We start from the raw sequence: 16,792 nt of genomic DNA, 5'->3' as shown, positions 1-16,792 counted from the left end.
TAACGCAGATACTTGTACTTTTTACTTTCAGTACTTGAGTAATAATTTTTTTTATAAACTACTTGCAATACTTAAAAAAATGCTGAATACTTCTGTACTTCCACTTAAGTAAAGTTTTTAAAGAACACTTCAACTTCTATTCAAGTCAATTTTCTGATAGAGTACTTGTACTTTTACTCAAGTATGGGTCTCTAATACTTTATACATGTCTGTATTTTACTGTATTAGGGACATTACTGTAAATTGTAGCATAACCCAAAAAATGGTATGCCTTATTCACTCCTGGCAGTCTTCAGCTGAAATGTCTCTGCAGCCGGGATCCATTGCATCCAGGAGGGACATTTGGTCATGGGGCCGATGATCATACACCTTCCACCTCTAGACTGAAAAAAGTTCCTTAGTGGGGTTGAGGAAAGGCGAGATGGGCGGGAGGAAAAGGGACATCACTCTTGGATGGTCTATAAACCAGTTTGTGATGACATGAGAATGACAGAATGCTACATTGTCCCATCACAAATGTCCTCGTGTTTCCTCCCACCTGTTCCCTTTCTGCTTCTGGAACCAGTTGCTGATAGAGATCGTTCAAAAACGAAAGAAGGTCAATGTTATAACCAATCTGACATTTGTGAAAGACCAAACCAGCACTTGAGATTGCAGAACAAATTGATATATTTGCTCCTCTCTGACCCGGTACATTACTGTACTTCATTTTATTTCATTGATATGTATTACAGTAATAACTTTTCAGCTGCCTTTGTTTTTGCAGAACTTTGCATTTTATACAATATTTAATGTTTTGAACCTTAGGTTTTCATTTTTGACATGCTGTGTGCAAGCATTTGTAAATAAGACAAATATGATTCAGAATTTTGTTATTGGATAACCTTGTGTGTATAGAAAATGTAAGCATTATAGAAACATGTAAAATGACTGCATTTTGTGCAAAAACATGTTTTTCCACTCATCGGTGTTCTTGTACTCTGATGATGTGACAATAAATCTGATTTGATTTAATTTGAATTGATTTGACATTTCAAAGCACAGATACATTCACAACCAAACTAGATATTAAAACTGTAGGGATTTCCAACAAGAAACAAATCCCAGTCATCTGTGGGGGAAATGGAGGAAAACCATGACACTACATATGGATCCACCTAACTGCTTCACCCAACTGCTCCATCCAGCTCCTCCACCACCTCTCCTACAGGAAATTGCTGCGATTGGCATTTTAAATGACATTATTTCAGTAATAGCGATTAATTAAGCTCTACCGTTCTAAAAATAGGACAGGAATCAACCTTCAGCCAGACCGGCAGGTGTAAATACCGCTTGGTGACCGCCCATGTTCGATAGCCAAAACACTTTCATCATGCAGCATTTTCAACTGATTATATAGTATACTCTTACCTTACGTTGCCAGCAAACCGAATACAGTATTAAGTACAGTTCCTATATCAGAGAGAATTAAAACTCCTATGCTACACAACAGGGCTCAGCCCTGACAATTTAAGGAAGCAGCGTAATATTTCAAGCCAATCAAATCACTCACACAACAAGGTGTGTTTCTAGTCTCAACCCAACTGTTTTATTTCCTGTTAAACTGAAAGGATGAAGCAGAGGGGACACAGATGCTCTCTGGGACACAGACATAAGCACAGTTACCATAGACCATTTATTTAATGGTTTTATACCTTCATGGCATAGATTCAACAAAGTACTGGAAACATTCCTCAGAGAGTCTGGTCCATATTTACATATCATCACACAGTTGCTGCAGATTTGTCAGCTGCACATCCATGATGTGAATTTCCCATTCCACAACATCCCAAAAGTGCACTACTGGATTATGATCTGGTGACTGTGGAGGCCATTTGAGTGCAGTGAACTCATTATCGTGTTCAAGAAACCAGTCTGAGATGATTTGCGCTTTATGACAGGGCGCGTTATCCTGCTGGAAGTAGCCATCGGAAGATGGGTACACTGTGGTCATAAAGGGATGGACATGGTCAGCAATAATACTCAGGTAGACTGTGGTGTTTACACAATGCTCAACTGGTACTAATGGACCCAAGGTGTGCTAGGAAAATATCCCCCACACCATTGTACCACCACCAGGCAGGTGGCAGGATGGATCCATACTTTCATGTTGTTGATGCCAAAATCTGACCCTTCCATCTGAATGTCATGGCAGAAATTGAGACTCATCAGACCAGGCAACGTTTTTCAAATCTTGTCCAAGTTTGGCGAGCCTGTGTGAATTGTAGCCTCAGTTTCCTGTTCTTAGCTGACAGGAGTGGCACCTGGTGTGGTCTTCTGCTGCTGTGTGGTCTTCTGCTGCTGTGTGGTCTTCTGCTGCCATCCGCCTCAAGGTTCATCAAGGTTCAAGGTGTTCAGAGATGCTCTTCTGCATGCCTTGGTTGTAACAACTGGTTATGTGAGTTACTGTTGCTGTTCTATCAGCTTGAACCAGTCTGGCCATTCTCCTCTGACCTCTGGCATCAACAATGCATTTGCGCCCACAGAACTCCCGCTAACTGGACATTTTCTCTTTTTCGGACCATTCTCTGTAAACCCTAGAGATGGTTATGCATGAAAATCCCAGTAGATCAGCAGTTTCTGAAATACTCAGACCAGCAACCAACAACCATGCCACATTCATGTCACTTAAATAACCTCTTACCCAGTCTGATGCTCGGTTTGAACTGCAGCAGATCGTCTTGGCCACGTCTACATGCCTAAATGCATTGAGTTGCTGCCATGTGATTAGCTGCACACACACTATATATATATATATATATATATATATATATATATATATATATATATATATATATATAGAGAGAGAGAGAGAGAGAGAGAGAGAGAGAGAGAGAGAGAGAGAGAGAGAGAGAGAGAGAGAGAGAGAGAGAGAGAGAGAGAGAGAGAATCAGGTCTATATTATGCTGCTGTCACAGTACAGACCCCGACTCCTCCCTTGGGGGGCATGTCTGTGTGTGTTTATGTCCATTCATGTCCATGTGTACTGGTGTTTACATGTTTGAATGGGCATGTTTATCTGTATATGGTCCCTTTGTCTCGTTTGCTTCTTGCTTCTTCTGGCAAGACATCATCAGCGAGGCACATGGACAGTGTTGATATTACAAGATGTGCACTGTAAAACCAACCAATGCACTGTACTCCAGAACTCCTCCTAAAACAGCACCTGCTCAAAACAGTGAGTTCATGATTTAATATGTAGACGCATACATGATCCAACTTACCTATAGAACCAATCCAGAAATACCACCAAATAGCATTCCGACAGCAGCAGAGACCAACCCTATGAAGAGCCCACTGAACGCATCCTTCACTACTACCAATAATTCTTCATTCTCTGCCACTGTGTATATCAGTTGTATGATGTCATCTTGTGTAATTTCCATATCTGTTAAAACAAGGTCAGACATTCACCAGCTTTAAATAAAGAACATACACATTTTCATCACACTGGGGGATTTGTATAGATGTCAGCCAGGTCAGAATGTCATGAATATAATTGGAGGACATAACATATGTGTTCCATCTGCAAATTAAACACATCTGTAAGTGGCCTTCAGATTAGCTCAAGAACAGTGCACAGAGAACTTCATGGAATGGGTTTCCATGGTCAAGCAGCTGCATCCAAGCCATACATCACCAAGTGCAATGCAAAGCGTCAGATGCAGTGGTGTAAAGCACGCCGCCACTGGACTCTAGAACGGTGGAGGCGTGTTTTCTGGACTGACAAATCGCACTTCTCTATTTGGCAATCTGATGGACAAGTCTGGGTTTGGCGGAGAACAGTACTTGTCTGACTGCAGTGTTTCAAACGTAAAGTTTGGTGGATTGAGGATTATGGTATGGGTTGTTTTTCCCCTTAGATCCATTGAAAGGAACTCTGAATGATTCAGCATACCAAGGCATTTTGGACAATTCCATGCTCCCGACTTTGTGGGAACAGTTTGGAAATGGCCCCTTCCTCTCTTCCAACATGACTGTACACCAGGGCACAAAGCAAGGTCCTAAAGACATGGATGGCAGAGTCTGGTGTGGATAAACTTGAGTGGACGGCACAGTCCTGACCTCAACCTGATAGAACAGCTTTGGGATAAATTAGAGCGGAGACTGAGAGCCAGGCCTTCTCGTCCAACGTCAGTATGTGATCACACAAACGGTCAAAAATCCCCATAAACACTCTACTAAACTTTGTGGACAGCCTTCCCAGAAGACTTGAAGCTGTTCTAGCTGCAAAGGGTGGACCAACATCATATTGAACCCTATGGATTAGGAATGGGATGTCACTTAAGCTCATTTCTGAGTCAAGGAAGGTGAGCGAATACTTTTGGCAAAATAGTGTTTGTAAATTATTTCAGTGAAATAAATATCAACTCTTTCCCATAAATTCAGCAGTTTAATTTATTTTTTATGCATATCTATCAGGTTCAACAATGGACATTTGTCCAATAAATCTATCTGTCTTTGGGTGGATTTTTGTTCCTGCGTCTTTTATGATATCTGAAAAGAGAGAAAGAGAAAACAGAACCAGTGTAAGCCTTTTCAAGCTTCTGATTTGAGGGAAAACATTTTCACAACTATTGTACACAGTTCTTCACCAAACACATCAATCTCAAGTTTTCACTGGCTAAAAGTGCTGGAGGGAAAACTACCCCAACCTGTGAACTCTAAACACACCCAAACCCACAACCTACAAGTATAAAGGAGCTCAAAGAACACAGCACACCGTGTCTCGTTTAGAAACGTATAGAAACGCAAACATTTAGAGAAGTACTTACTCTCCAACAGGGTACCAGCAGTGTTTGGTGGTGTAGAACATCTTGCTAAGCTCCTCCATAGTGGGACCTTTTTTATCCTTTAAAACGGCACTACTGAGACGAGACTTCAGCACTACATCATGCGTCTCTGCAGATTCAGTGATGGGGTCCGGTCTTGGGACGGGCTGTACCACACACAGGTGTTAACACACTTAGGTGAGCGCTTGGTGAAAGTGTGGTGTGGAATGTGGATAATATAGTACACTACACTGAGTACCCCGAATCTTATATTTATGCTGAGGAAACAATCTGATGTATAATCTGTGACTCCGCATCACAGTCGTTACTGATTTGGGGCTGAGGCGCATTTGAAGGCATTGTAGGAACTATACAACTCCTGCAAATGGGCAAATCCTAAATTGAATGACATTTTAAATATGTAGGCTATTTATTTTTGAGAAGCATGTCTTATTTTGATCATTATATTCCTACTCTGGTATTTTTTAAAAAAAAGTATCAGAATATTATGTGTGTGTGAGAGAGGGTGAGAGTCATCATTACAGTTCCACTAAGCCCTGCGTCACCTGTTACCAAGTAAATTTCCGCTCCACATCAAGCAGTCAGTAAAACACCTGCTAGTGTAAAAACATCTACGAGTTGGCACTCACCTTGGTCAGGTCATAGGAAATGCTTGGAGCAGGATGGAAACACACTATAGTTTTGCCATCACGTGTCACGCCGAGGTCCACGTTACTGGATAAAAAGAGGAGACCTGGTAGTTATTGTCAGACTAGTGTGTGTAGGTGAGCCAAGGTGGGTCATTAAAAGGCAATTCTGTTTACACGGATACACACCTATCCGACACCACAGCTAAACAAAAATGACCGTTAAAGACATACAAGATTGGATGAGCAGAAAATGTTTTATTCTGAATCCCAATATAACAGAAGCACTGATCGTTTAGTTACAAACTAGAAAGTTACAAACTAGAAAGAATTCCACTTCACATTTAAGGCCTACTTCCAATATATCCTTCTGATCTCTACGTTTTCTGCTGGTCTGCTCAGCTAAGGCAGGGGATCTGGTCACCCCTAAGAGCTCAAATACAGTACAGTACTTAAAAGAAGACTCAAACCCAAGTCCAACCATTCTTACCTGTTTTTAACAAAATGCTTTACTTGTTGAGCTGATGTGGAATTATTTGGCAACGCGACTGGAGAAAAGTGTAAAAGAAGACCACAGCATTAAGCTTTAACTACATTATAAAATAGTTTAGCTCATACAACAAGCAAATAACAGCAATAAGAGCGCAGCCAAATAAACACCCAGCTAGATACATATCCCTAACGAGCAAACGTCAGCGATCGACTGTAGCTGCCCCACAAATGTCTCACGGATCCCCTACGCGGAGTTAACATAGTTAAGAATGCCTTGACTTAAATTTCTACCGCACCTACCCTTGATTTGGCTTAAATGTCTACTGCACCGAACGCAAGTAAGAGCACAAGAAAGCCAACGGACACGACCCCACGGCGCCATGTTTCCTTGCGCTAGCGGACAGGCTTCTTCTTCGTTACGTTTTGGGCTGTTCGCGTCTTCGCTGCGCTGGCGCCCTCTTCCGGAAAGTAGGATAACTGTTCCGAGAGCTTGTTCACTTTGCCGTTACGGTCAGAGAGATTCTGCGAGCTACAGCGGCCGAATAGCGACACTTTGCGTCAGCATTGTATTATGAACTATGCAGCATACATAGTATAGTATATAGTAGTTGAATTATAAAGTATGCAGCATATATAGTATAGTATACAGTAGTTGAATTATGAAGTATGCAGCATACATAGTCTAGTATACAGTAGTAGTTGAATTATGAAGTATGCAGCAAACATAGTATAGTATGCAGTATTTGAATTATGAAGTATGCAGCATATATAGTATAGTATACAGTAGTTAAATTATGAACTATGCAGCATATATAATATAGTATATAGTAGTTGAATTGTGAACTATGCAGCATATATAGTATAGTATAGGCTACATCAGCTGATCAACTTTTATGTCTTTATCTTAGACATTTTAACATTTATGTAATGATTTATTTGAGGTTCTGTATTCGTTTGACTCCATATTTGTCGATATTATAGTATTATATTTATATTGCTGAACTGAGCTGGTTATTGCCTGGTTTCCAGGGGTATTCCTCCATCGCTCCATAAGAGACACAGCAGGCAGGAATGCGGCACAAAACCACTACACTCGTCACTCTGGCAACGCATAGATCTGCCAGGCTGTCATTTTCAAGCTTTCTGCCCATTACAATATAATTAACACTGGTCTATAAACTGCTGTGGTCATAAAAGGTTGTCTGTTAAACAAAAATAAGCCAGCCTCTTTTTGCTGGCATCTATTTTTAATCCACAAAGAAGTGAGAATAAAGGCTGACAAAAACACGCGAGGTGAAACAAGGCCTCCAGCAGGGAGTACAAGCTCGCAATACCTGCTGTTAGAATGTTAGAATACCTTATGAATAAACTGTTATGAATAAACCCAGCTGTCATTCAAATGTTCAAATGCCCCATTGGTTTCTCTATATGAGTGTTTGGATAGCCACACTAAATCAAGGTGTGAGGGTCAGGAGTTCAGCTACATGATTTAGCTTCAATGCTAACTTTATGCACTGTGATGACCTATCAGGTACATATTCCCACAACAGTGTCAGAAAAAATATATACAAACATATAAAAAGATAAACAAAAAGAAAAGAATTTGGTCAGGCAGTATTTTACTCTGTTTTGCAGGATCTTTATTTTAAAAGCAGGTCCAGAGATCCAGTTTAGTGCGTGGTCTCCATGGAAACCCTAAATAGGCTTGGAGACTTCGCTGGCCTGGGGGCAGCAGGACCCTGCAGCCTCCTCCTGAAGGCAGGAAGCCTCCTGAAGGCATGAATCCTCCTGAAGGCTCCTCTTCTCCTCCTCCAGGGTGGGGAGCAGGGCCTCCACCCGCTCCAACCGAACCAGCAGCATCTGTTGGAGGGCCACAGTCTGCTGCACCTGTCGCACGAGGATCATCGCAATGTCGCGCATCTCGACCCTCAGCTGTGACATGAGGAGATCAGTTGAACGTTACCGACAGCACAGTCTTACACAGACATCAAGGTGAGCTCTGCAACACAGCTCAGACGTAGAGTCTGAACAGCGTGCCCCTTCTACAAGACACACACTAATAAACTTTCAACCTTAAGCATACTCTTCCCCTGTAGCATTTTCCCTGTACTGCATTATTTTGCAGATGCAGATGATCTTCTTGAGATCTTTTGCGTACTGGAAAACTTATTTTTGGTCTTCTCAAAAATTGTTTTTGAGCCCCCCCCCACCATATCGAATTCATACCGAACCGTGGGGTCCATGCCATGGTGTGAATCAAACCGTGAACTAGAAGGTACTAATATACCTACTGTGACATGTGACTTTCTTTTTATAAGAAGGAAGAATAATCTACAAGCAAAACAAGACTTACTAGTTGTTTGGCATGTTGTTTTCTGTGGTAAATCTTGCAGAGGTAGAGAATACCAAAGCCCAGTAGAAACACCAACAGGTAGGGTAGCAGTTCTTCTATAGATGAGTAAAAGCTCCCATCTCTGTCGCTCTGCATTAAAGCTCTGAACTTGTCCTGGGTGAAGTCCAGTCCTAGCGTCACCCAGCTGGACAGGCTGGAGACCTCAGACGCCTGGGGAGTCCCAAAGGGCCACATGGAAAAGGTCCACATCAAACCTGACCACAGCACACAAGAGTGAGAAGCAGACCAGAAGGCGCAGCACACCAGGGTTCCACTTGGGCTGCTGTCTGTGTACGTGTGTGAATGTGTCTGTGAGATCACGAATAAGAATCTCTTATGACATCAGCACATTTCAGGCCATTTATTGAGCAGGAAAATTATCTTGCTAGTGGCTCATAAATATCGACAACCTCAACTGTAATAAAAGTTCAGATTTCAAAATAAATTTATATATAATTTTAGAATGGGAAAAAAAAATTTACCACCCAAAACTGTAGTCTTAATACATGTATACATTCTGAAAGTTCACACCAGTCAAGTCATAGCGATCATATTAAGATTGTAGTGTGGAAGGTCAAAAAACGCATGAATTATTAAAAAAAATAAAAATAAAAAATAAAATCTATTGGTGGCTGTGAATATTCTCCAACCAACTGAACTTTAATTACCAATATATAGATAGTTAAGCAACAAACATACACTTCCCAAATGTACAGAAACACATGACTTGTCCTGTTTTTAAACACCCTGACACAGTGTCCTAAAAAGTGAAACTGCAATAACAGTGCTCGAAAGATCTTCTCACAGAGACGCCTGATTCAGATACAACCATGTCTCTGACAGGCACCAGAGCAGTCTGTGTCAAAGTGAAATAATTACAGCAAAATAATATACATCACCTACACATACATACATTAATTTGCTATTTGTCTTAAGGACAATAGGCATGCCAGTACCCAGTGATATGTGCTTAGAAGGGTTTCATTTACTTTATTTCTCTTTGTAAATAGGAGAGTCCTTTGGCTGATGTGACAGAAAGAGGAGTCACGAATAATACACAAAACTCAGCAATGAAAATTCATTTCATACAATAAATGTTTTCTGCAAGAGAGGGGGTGTTGATTTAAAAATGATACCAGGTAAGGTTTTTGACAGGAGTGACATTTTTAAAAACACAACACAGAGCTCCTGTTTCAAACCTCTGTTAAAGCACTTAAGCTGGGTCTGGTGAACCATGAGGTGAGCAGGTCACATGCGCCCCTGACTACTGATCATTTAAACATAGTACCTGGATTTGAGAACAGGGAAGAGAAAATTGTGAACAAATGCAGTGATAAGAAACCGGAGTAACGATAATCTGTATAAAATTCCTTTTTTTGTCATCAATTGATGTTCATATATGCAATCCAAGACTAAAACCATGACTTGCATAGACTTGCACTCTTAATTCATTTATATTGTTTTCCTTTGTGTGAATAGATGTAATCTCTAGTCAAGTTTCTATTATGGATCCCTGCTGATGTCTTAGTTCACAGTAACATTTTCTCTCCAGTGCCAGGCTGCAACTCTGCTTGATTCCAGCTTCACACCTGTGGCAAGCAGGAAGATTGTAGATTGCTGCGGGTGAAGAAATCAGAAATCAAGCCAAACTATTCCAGCCAGGATGGTCTGAGGGTTGGGGAAAGGTCTGAGGGTTCTGGCTCCTGTGGGTGAAGGTCCCTGATCTTCCATCCATACGATGATCTGAAGCACAACAGTACTATATATCGTCGTCATCGTCCGTGAACTTGTATTTTGCGTAAACAATGAGCATGACTATTGCCATGACGATGCAGAGGGAACCTATAACCAGATAGGCGATGCCCAGGAACTGATTCTTGCCTCCCATCCAGGAGACATTGCTGAATATCACCTTCTTAGTTCCCCCAAAACTCATCACTTGGTAGCCTGCATAATGGGTTAAGGATCAAAAACAGCATATTCTCCATCTGTATAATAACTATTTTACGGAGGCTGACTTTCATGCTCAAAAATGTGTGCGCGTGCACAGAAGCACACACACACACACACACACATATGCAGCATTAACCAGTGGTACAATTATTAATTGTTTTAGGAGCTTTAAGTCTGCAGTGACCTCTAAAACATGTTTGGTCACACTGAAACTGACCTTTTGAATAAATTGCCTGATTTAGCCTGTTTGAATAGGAAAAGTTAACATATTCAAAGCACGCACACACAAATACATGGTCTCTCTCTCCACCACATTCTCACTCCACCTTAGTCTCCATTCCTCCTCCAGTCAGAACACACCCAACCAGCCAAACCTGATTGTGAGGCGCTTACCCAGATAACCCTGCCACAGACAAACAGAGCAGGAACAAGCACACAGAGCCAGACAACAGTACTAGAAAATAGCCCACAGTACAGGAACAGCTTTCTGAAACTGGCCATAGAAAACACTGAATATGTAAGAAGTAGAAAGCATGAAAATGGATACCCCCCATCCAACATAACTGTGTAGCCCAACCACTATTTATGGACGAGGACAGACTCTAAGTGAGCCGAACTGTGGTCAGCTGTTAGAAGGATACTGTAGTTTATCACCAATGAGTAGTTCCCAGCAGGAAGACCTTGGGAGTAATCCCCTTCAGTGATTCGCGCATACAGCTTCTGGAAGTTAGGCAAGGCTGCCTGTCTCATCCATACCAGGAAGTTTTGGTTCAGGAAACCATTGTTGGCCTGGTCGGTGGGGTCCAGGTCATATGCTGGTACTGACCAGTTCATAGGTTTCACTGTACCTGGGAGACAGATTGAGTGTTCACTTCCTCTACACACAGTTCACTGCTTCCTGCATTAGAGAGTCCAGCAGTGGCTCCTGTTCTGGGGAAGGCTGTAGCCCGATTCTAGCCATATATCTTTAACGCACATACAGGCTCCCTCTTGTTGAGCCAGACTGTAAATAGTACCCTGTACCTTCATACTTCTAGTAAAAGCCAATAAATCAGTTCAATTAAAACAATGCAATACAGGTTGTCTGAGTAGCCTGACCATTTGGGTCACTTAATAAAAAGTGTTGCAATGTTTATTTGGAAAAATGTAACTGAATGGGAAATTACCAGTGAAGGCTTTGGCAAAGGAGCCGTTGACAGGTGCGGGATTGCCATACTTGATGTTGTAGTCCGTCCACCACGCGATTCCTTTTCTATCAAGTGGAACTTGCTTCATCCCACCATTGACAATCTGATACAGCTTGAAAGTGTCTTTTCACAAAAGAAGGACATGATTAAAACGGGCAGTTTCAGTAAACAATAAACAAGGGAAATAAAATAAAAACAGACTGCTACATAACTGCAACTACATAACTGCACAAGTAGTTGATCTGAAGTGAACATATCAAGTTTGTCCTTGGTGCAGATTTTGTCTTTGCACTGGAGCAATGCTAAAATAACCAACAGGTGAGAGAGGCTTGTGCCCACTAATCAGTGTTGAGGATAATGGGAAGATTGGCCAAATTTTGTTTCTTAACTAAAAAGTTGGATGGGTGGATTTACAATTATGTAGTGCCTTGCTCAGAACCCCAGGAAGCATTACAATTACAGTAGTGATAAGCAGCAGCCAATTGCACATGGTGTCCGCTCACCCGGAAACCTGCCCCCATGGGGCACAGGAAGGGGAGAGAAGATAACACCCACGACAGAGCACCAGTCATCAGGGGCAGGAGGCATACAGTTACTCTCTCACACACACACACACACACACACACACACACACACACACACACACACACAGGGCTAGGCAGCATACACCCAGCTCAGGGGGGAGTTGTGTTTAGAGAAGAAGAGAGAACAACCCCCCCCCCCCCCCCCACACACACACACACACACACATCCCGGTGGGTGTGTGTGAGAGAGAGAGTGCAGTCCCAGTCACACTCACACACACACACATCCCGGTGGGTGTGTGTGAGAGAGAGAGCAGTCCCAGTCACACACACACACACACACACTTTTATAGGTTGCTGATTTTTACCCAACCTCTGTTTTTGGACTGTGGGAGAAGACAGCATGTCCCAAGAACAAGGAAACTCCAAGAGTAATTTTAAGAAAATGTGCAAAGCAACATGATGAGAGGCTGCGGGGGAACAAAAGATCATAAGGCAGAAAAATCAATTAGTGTTGTGGTGGATACCATTGAACATGCTGTTGGCTATAGATCCACAGGGAACGATTGGCATGTTGTTGGAATCATACTGATAGGGAGAGCAGGTGGATTGTGGATTCTGTATTTGGACAAAAAATAAATAAATAAAAGGGAAATACATATTTTCAAATGAACAATTAGAAAAGTGCCATCAGACAAAATTAAAGGACACTTTTCCTGGACAATGCCGTTTTAATTGACACTGCTTTTTAAAGATTCACATTGTTATTTAATCAAGATCATGATCTTTACCAGGAAGTAATAGGTATCTCCTGACAGTTGGTAACCATCTTTAGACACTCCATAAGTTCTGAAGTTCTGATAATAATTGGAGAGTCCATAATAGAAGAAAACTGGCCCCTGAAAACAGAAGGATACACATCTGGTTACTGGGCACAGGACTCCACAAAGTGTGAACAACAGAATAAACAAAAGGATGGTACCTGAAACAGGCTCGATACGGAGAAATTAACATAACACACGCAATTCTCTACAGCATATCCAGTGCACTGGAAGCATGAGTCGGTTGGTTTAGCACCTGTGTAGTCTGTCTGTGACACAAAGAACACAAGTTACATTCATATTTGATGGTATTCCATCACTTGTACACTCCACAACACAGGGTTTTGAGTTACATGCATTCATATGAACACTTAGGACATGTATAATGCATGTTGTGCATTGGTTTAAATAAGTTAAAAACAGCAGACGAACAAGACAACCAAACCTTAAGAAAGTTTTAGAAATCCAATAGTCCAGATCAAGCCATATGATGAGCACTGAACTAGTAATTAAAAATGTGTGCATGTCATGGCCAACACGTAGTTCAGTCGGTGTTTTGATATATAATTTGAAGCAGTGGTAAAGCGGATTGAGATTAAAAGGCTCCCCCCTCACTTCAAGGACTGTGATCTTCTGCGACGTGACGAAGAGTGCGACCCCGATGCCGATGAAGGCGGCTCCGATCAGGGTGAAGCCGGGGATGACGATGCCGGCGGAAAGGATGGGCTGCCAGGCGGGGAGGCGCTGCTGCGTGAACGCCGTGTTGTCCGGCCTGTTGCTCGTCTCACTCTCGGCCTTCATGTTGAACTAGGAGATACGTGCACGGGAAACGTGCTTTAATAACGACTGGCAAATAAATACATTATATGTGACTATCATCCTGTAGAGGATAAAAACTACTTCAGTTGAGTGCTGAGATGTTTTTCAGTGATTAACTGTGTGATTTCTGTGCTCTGTATTTTGTGACTATAGATGCTACGCTGAACACTCAAATGCCCAAATCGCTCAATTTTGATGTTTCCCATGTTACTTTAAATGTTACCAACGTAATATTACGTTTGTACTCGTTTCCAGACACATATGGCCCAAGTATTAGTTATGTAAAAAAAACAACAACATTAGCAAAATATGTCATGTTAAGACTTAACACATTTGAAACTTTCTCGGCGCAATTACCAACGACAGCGGTTCAGTAACGTAACCAGAAAGCTCACATCACACCTCACCTGTCCACCACTTCAAGGGCTTCACCAAACGGTCCAAGAAAGTATCAACAACTTATTTCAGTATTTTCTCTGTTTATAAAGGTGGTTATCGAGCAGTGGGAGCAGGTTTATTCTACCTGTGGAACCACCTGAAACACGTCGCAACTTCCTGTTCTTCTATCGCTCTTGCGCCGCCTTGCTTTATTTGACTCTACACTAAACTTGCGTAACATTGTGGTCTGTGGTTCCTCGCTGAGATGAGAATGGGTTAAAATAATAACTAATAATTATTGGTTTATAATAGCCTCTGTTTATCAATACAGACCACGATCCCACGATCAAGCAACACAATTCACGCAGACACTTCAATACTATAAATCGGGCTCTTCAGAAATTATTCAAGAGGTCATTGGTCACGTTTCCATTCAAGAGATTTACGAAAATTACTTTAGCGCTTAAAAAATATTTGTCGATATAAGATAAACCTATTAGAAGACAGACAATTTCCGTTTCCATTGTCTATATTGTAATAAATGCAATAAATGTTTAGCCATTGTGCGTCTGCCTTACGTATGATATAGCTATTAAATCGATGTAATATTTATGAACTGCTTGTAATTGCAAGCTATCGACAAAAGACTCCTTAACAGTGAACTACAGTCAACCAAGTTATTTAAATATGTTTTTTAAAAAGGTGTGAATTTGGAATAATAGTATTTCTCAACTTTGGTGTAAACGCCATGACCCTGCCCACCAATATGATCGATAGGAATTTCAACCAACCACTGCCTTCACAATGTTGTCCCCGCCCCATTCAGTGTGATGGGATTATCTGGTTGGCTGCTTTCTAACTGCTATACAAACCTCTGGTTCCTTTGTGCCGGACGGTAGCTAACGAGAGGTAAATAAAAACGTTTATTTCCTTAAATAACGTACAATGCGCGTATGATGGTTTAACGTGCCTTTACGCACCATAGTACAGACGGGTGACTGGTTCATTAATATTAGTTTAGTCTGTGCTGGACAGTGAAACGCTGTGTAGTCACGGGCTGCGAGTGGTAGCATGTAGCCAGCTAGCTATTGTGTCATCCCGTGTTGACCCGCGCTGGGCTCGCGCTAGCTCGCGAGCTCACTCGAGTGCAACGTTATCTAACGCTACACGGCTAGCGGGTCGATTTAACGTCCGTAAACGTGTATGGTTAACCGGTCGATAAAAGCAAGAAAGAAAGAAAAAAAAAGAAATGTCGCTACAAATCTGCGTTACAATTTGAACAAAACGGAGCAGGCGACCAGATGAGTAGCTAGCTAGCTAACTAGCTCGGCTAATCGGCTGTGGTGTCGGTAAGCTCGCGCGAGCCGTGTAGCTGGCGCGAGCCCTTTTGCTGGCGCGAGGCGCCGAATGTTGTTCATAATGTACTCGGTGTTGTGTTTTGTGTTGAATATCTTGCGTGTTTGACCGAGACGGGCCCGTCGCAGCTGTGTTTGTTTGTCTTGGCCCTCATGTTTTGTTTCTGATTCTCCCTTTATTTCCCAGCTATTGAATGGATATTTCCCGGTGCGGCGAAAAATGGGTAAAACACAACAAGGTTACTTTAATGTGCAGCCGACATAAATTTACCATCATTATGCACATCTTCCAACGCATTAAACTGACATCTTTACTGTTCATCCTTCTGATCATTAATAGGGCTGACCATTCACTAGGTCATAGGTGGGGCAGGACTAGTCTACTGTGTACATTAGAGACAGGCAACGTTGTAATTCAATATAATCAACCTGGTTGGCAAGATAGCCAGACAAACATTATAATACAAGTAGGTGTGTAGCTGTGTTTTTATTCTGTTTTGGTGGTGTTTTTTAGCACCCATCAAACTGTTTCTTGTGTTGTGACATTTTGGGGGTAATCGTCCCTTTCTGAATGTAAACAGTTAAACCACGTCCTTGATACACCACCACGAATTGTTTCGCCTCTAAGAAAGATTGTGTGGTGTTCAGCTTTAAAGCGTGTGTGAGGCTGCCCAAATGATTGTGGAGGTGGTTTAAAGGTTTTCGGTTCCTAAACTGTGATGTCTGTTTTTTGAAGCGACTGAATGCTGAGGGCCTCAACTTAAATGTAATATTTTATTCAACACCTGAAGCACTCAATGAAGATTTTCAAGGCTGCAAATTGAAAGTGAAAAACCTGAAGTATTGCAAACCTTCATCCCCTTTCTCTGCAATGAGCCTCATAATTAGTTGGTTGAGTGTAAAATCTTGAGCAGATGATTAAAACAGCTACGTCTGCGTGCGTCATTAATCAGATCGTAAATGAAGCCACACATTAACCTCCAAGAGTTCTCGGAACAAGATGGATACAAATGTTAGTCCAGAAAATACCAGACACCTGTGTGTATCCCTGTATGCTTTATCAACTCCAGAGGTATTCAAGTCACAGTTACCAGCCCAGAGGCCTGCAAGCCCAGGCCGTTGATCACATTGTAACTTTGCGCTATTCAGATCATGGTCTTCCTGGTCTATATTACAGAATATCCACCTTCCTTTTACTTCGGACAATGTTGTGATGGCCACCAGTTTCAAAAAGCTGTTTGATTAACTACAAGTTATTACAAAATCCTGTAATGGGTTTAGATTTGTGGGTCTGAATACCTGTGGTGTACCCCATGATCAATAAACTGATCAAACATTATACAACCTCCAAACGGAGCGTGCTCCAGAAAGAAACCGGGAAATTACGCTAATGTGAGATGAGCAAACTCTCTG

General features: G+C 41.8%; 4 protein-coding genes across 10 annotated transcripts in view; 1 reads left to right on the top strand and 3 right to left on the bottom strand.

Annotated features, from left to right (window-relative positions):
* Positions 1-4,419: 4,419 nt before the first annotated feature.
* mrpl42 (mitochondrial ribosomal protein L42) lies at positions 4,420-6,408 on the bottom strand. The gene is made up of 5 exons (XM_076992097.1): positions 6,251-6,408; positions 5,949-6,006; positions 5,462-5,546; positions 4,815-4,978; positions 4,420-4,536 (listed from the first exon to the last, which is right to left on the bottom strand). The coding sequence occupies exons 1-5, from the start codon at positions 6,330-6,332 to the stop codon at positions 4,491-4,493; spliced, it is 435 nt and encodes a 144-aa protein (XP_076848212.1). The 5' UTR covers positions 6,333-6,408; the 3' UTR covers positions 4,420-4,490.
* Positions 6,409-7,582: 1,174 nt separating this feature from the next.
* Positions 7,583-8,668, bottom strand: LOC143493579 (uncharacterized). Its single transcript, XM_076992095.1, has 2 exons — positions 8,304-8,668; positions 7,583-7,882 (listed from the first exon to the last, which is right to left on the bottom strand). The coding sequence occupies exons 1-2, from the start codon at positions 8,550-8,552 to the stop codon at positions 7,646-7,648; spliced, it is 486 nt and encodes a 161-aa protein (XP_076848210.1). The 5' UTR covers positions 8,553-8,668; the 3' UTR covers positions 7,583-7,645.
* Positions 8,669-9,307: 639 nt separating this feature from the next.
* On the bottom strand, positions 9,308-14,220 carry tmem30b (transmembrane protein 30B). Its single transcript, XM_076992094.1, has 8 exons — positions 14,054-14,220; positions 13,443-13,634; positions 12,989-13,096; positions 12,798-12,905; positions 12,534-12,624; positions 11,462-11,605; positions 10,937-11,143; positions 9,308-10,289 (listed from the first exon to the last, which is right to left on the bottom strand). The coding sequence occupies exons 2-8, from the start codon at positions 13,626-13,628 to the stop codon at positions 10,102-10,104; spliced, it is 1,032 nt and encodes a 343-aa protein (XP_076848209.1). The 5' UTR covers positions 13,629-13,634; positions 14,054-14,220; the 3' UTR covers positions 9,308-10,101.
* Positions 14,221-14,872: 652 nt separating this feature from the next.
* The window catches only part of kdm1a (lysine (K)-specific demethylase 1a), a 58,735-nt gene continuing 56,815 nt past the window's right edge, over positions 14,873-16,792 (top strand). For 4 of the 7 annotated variants that reach the window (XM_076992047.1, XM_076992048.1, XM_076992049.1 and 1 more), the window contains exons 1-2: positions 14,875-14,933; positions 15,567-15,618. In XM_076992047.1, coding sequence (XP_076848162.1) covers positions 15,574-15,618 — 45 coding nt within the window. In that variant the 5' untranslated portion in view covers positions 14,875-14,933; positions 15,567-15,573. Of the gene's footprint in view, positions 14,934-15,566; positions 15,619-16,792 lie in introns of all 7 variants that reach the window. The other 3 variants (XM_076992051.1, XM_076992050.1, XM_076992052.1) reach the window with 2 other exon arrangements.

This window comes from Brachyhypopomus gauderio, unplaced genomic scaffold (genome assembly GCF_052324685.1).
Source record: "Brachyhypopomus gauderio isolate BG-103 unplaced genomic scaffold, BGAUD_0.2 sc89, whole genome shotgun sequence".
NCBI classification, from domain to species: Eukaryota; Metazoa; Chordata; class Actinopteri; order Gymnotiformes; family Hypopomidae; genus Brachyhypopomus; species Brachyhypopomus gauderio.
This window is presented reverse-complemented; position numbering and strand designations above follow the sequence as displayed.

Excerpts from the sequence above, each read along its gene's own strand:
- LOC143493579 (XM_076992095.1), bottom strand. The coding sequence starts at position 8,552 with ATGTGGACCTTTTCCATGTGGCCCTTTGGGACTCCCCAGGCGTCTGAG. Across the intron at positions 7,883-8,303 it reads AACAACATGCCAAACAACTA|CTGAGGGTCGAGATGCGCGA; the intron begins GTAAGTCTTGTT and ends CTCATGTCACAG.
- tmem30b (XM_076992094.1), bottom strand. The coding sequence starts at position 13,628 with ATGAAGGCCGAGAGTGAGACGAGCAACAGGCCGGACAACACGGCGTTC. Across the intron at positions 12,906-12,988 it reads CCGTATCGAGCCTGTTTCAG|GGGCCAGTTTTCTTCTATTA; the intron begins GTACCATCCTTT and ends TTCTGTTTTCAG. Across the intron at positions 12,625-12,797 it reads GAGATACCTATTACTTCCTG|AATCCACAATCCACCTGCTC; the intron begins GTAAAGATCATG and ends GTCCAAATACAG.
- mrpl42 (XM_076992097.1), bottom strand. The coding sequence starts at position 6,332 with ATGGCGCCGTGGGGTCGTGTCCGTTGGCTTTCTTGTGCTCTTACTTGC. Across the intron at positions 5,547-5,948 it reads AAGCATTTTGTTAAAAACAG|TAACGTGGACCTCGGCGTGA; the intron begins GTAAGAATGGTT and ends CTTTTTATCCAG. Across the intron at positions 4,979-5,461 it reads TTTCCTATGACCTGACCAAG|CCCGTCCCAAGACCGGACCC; the intron begins GTGAGTGCCAAC and ends TGTGTGGTACAG.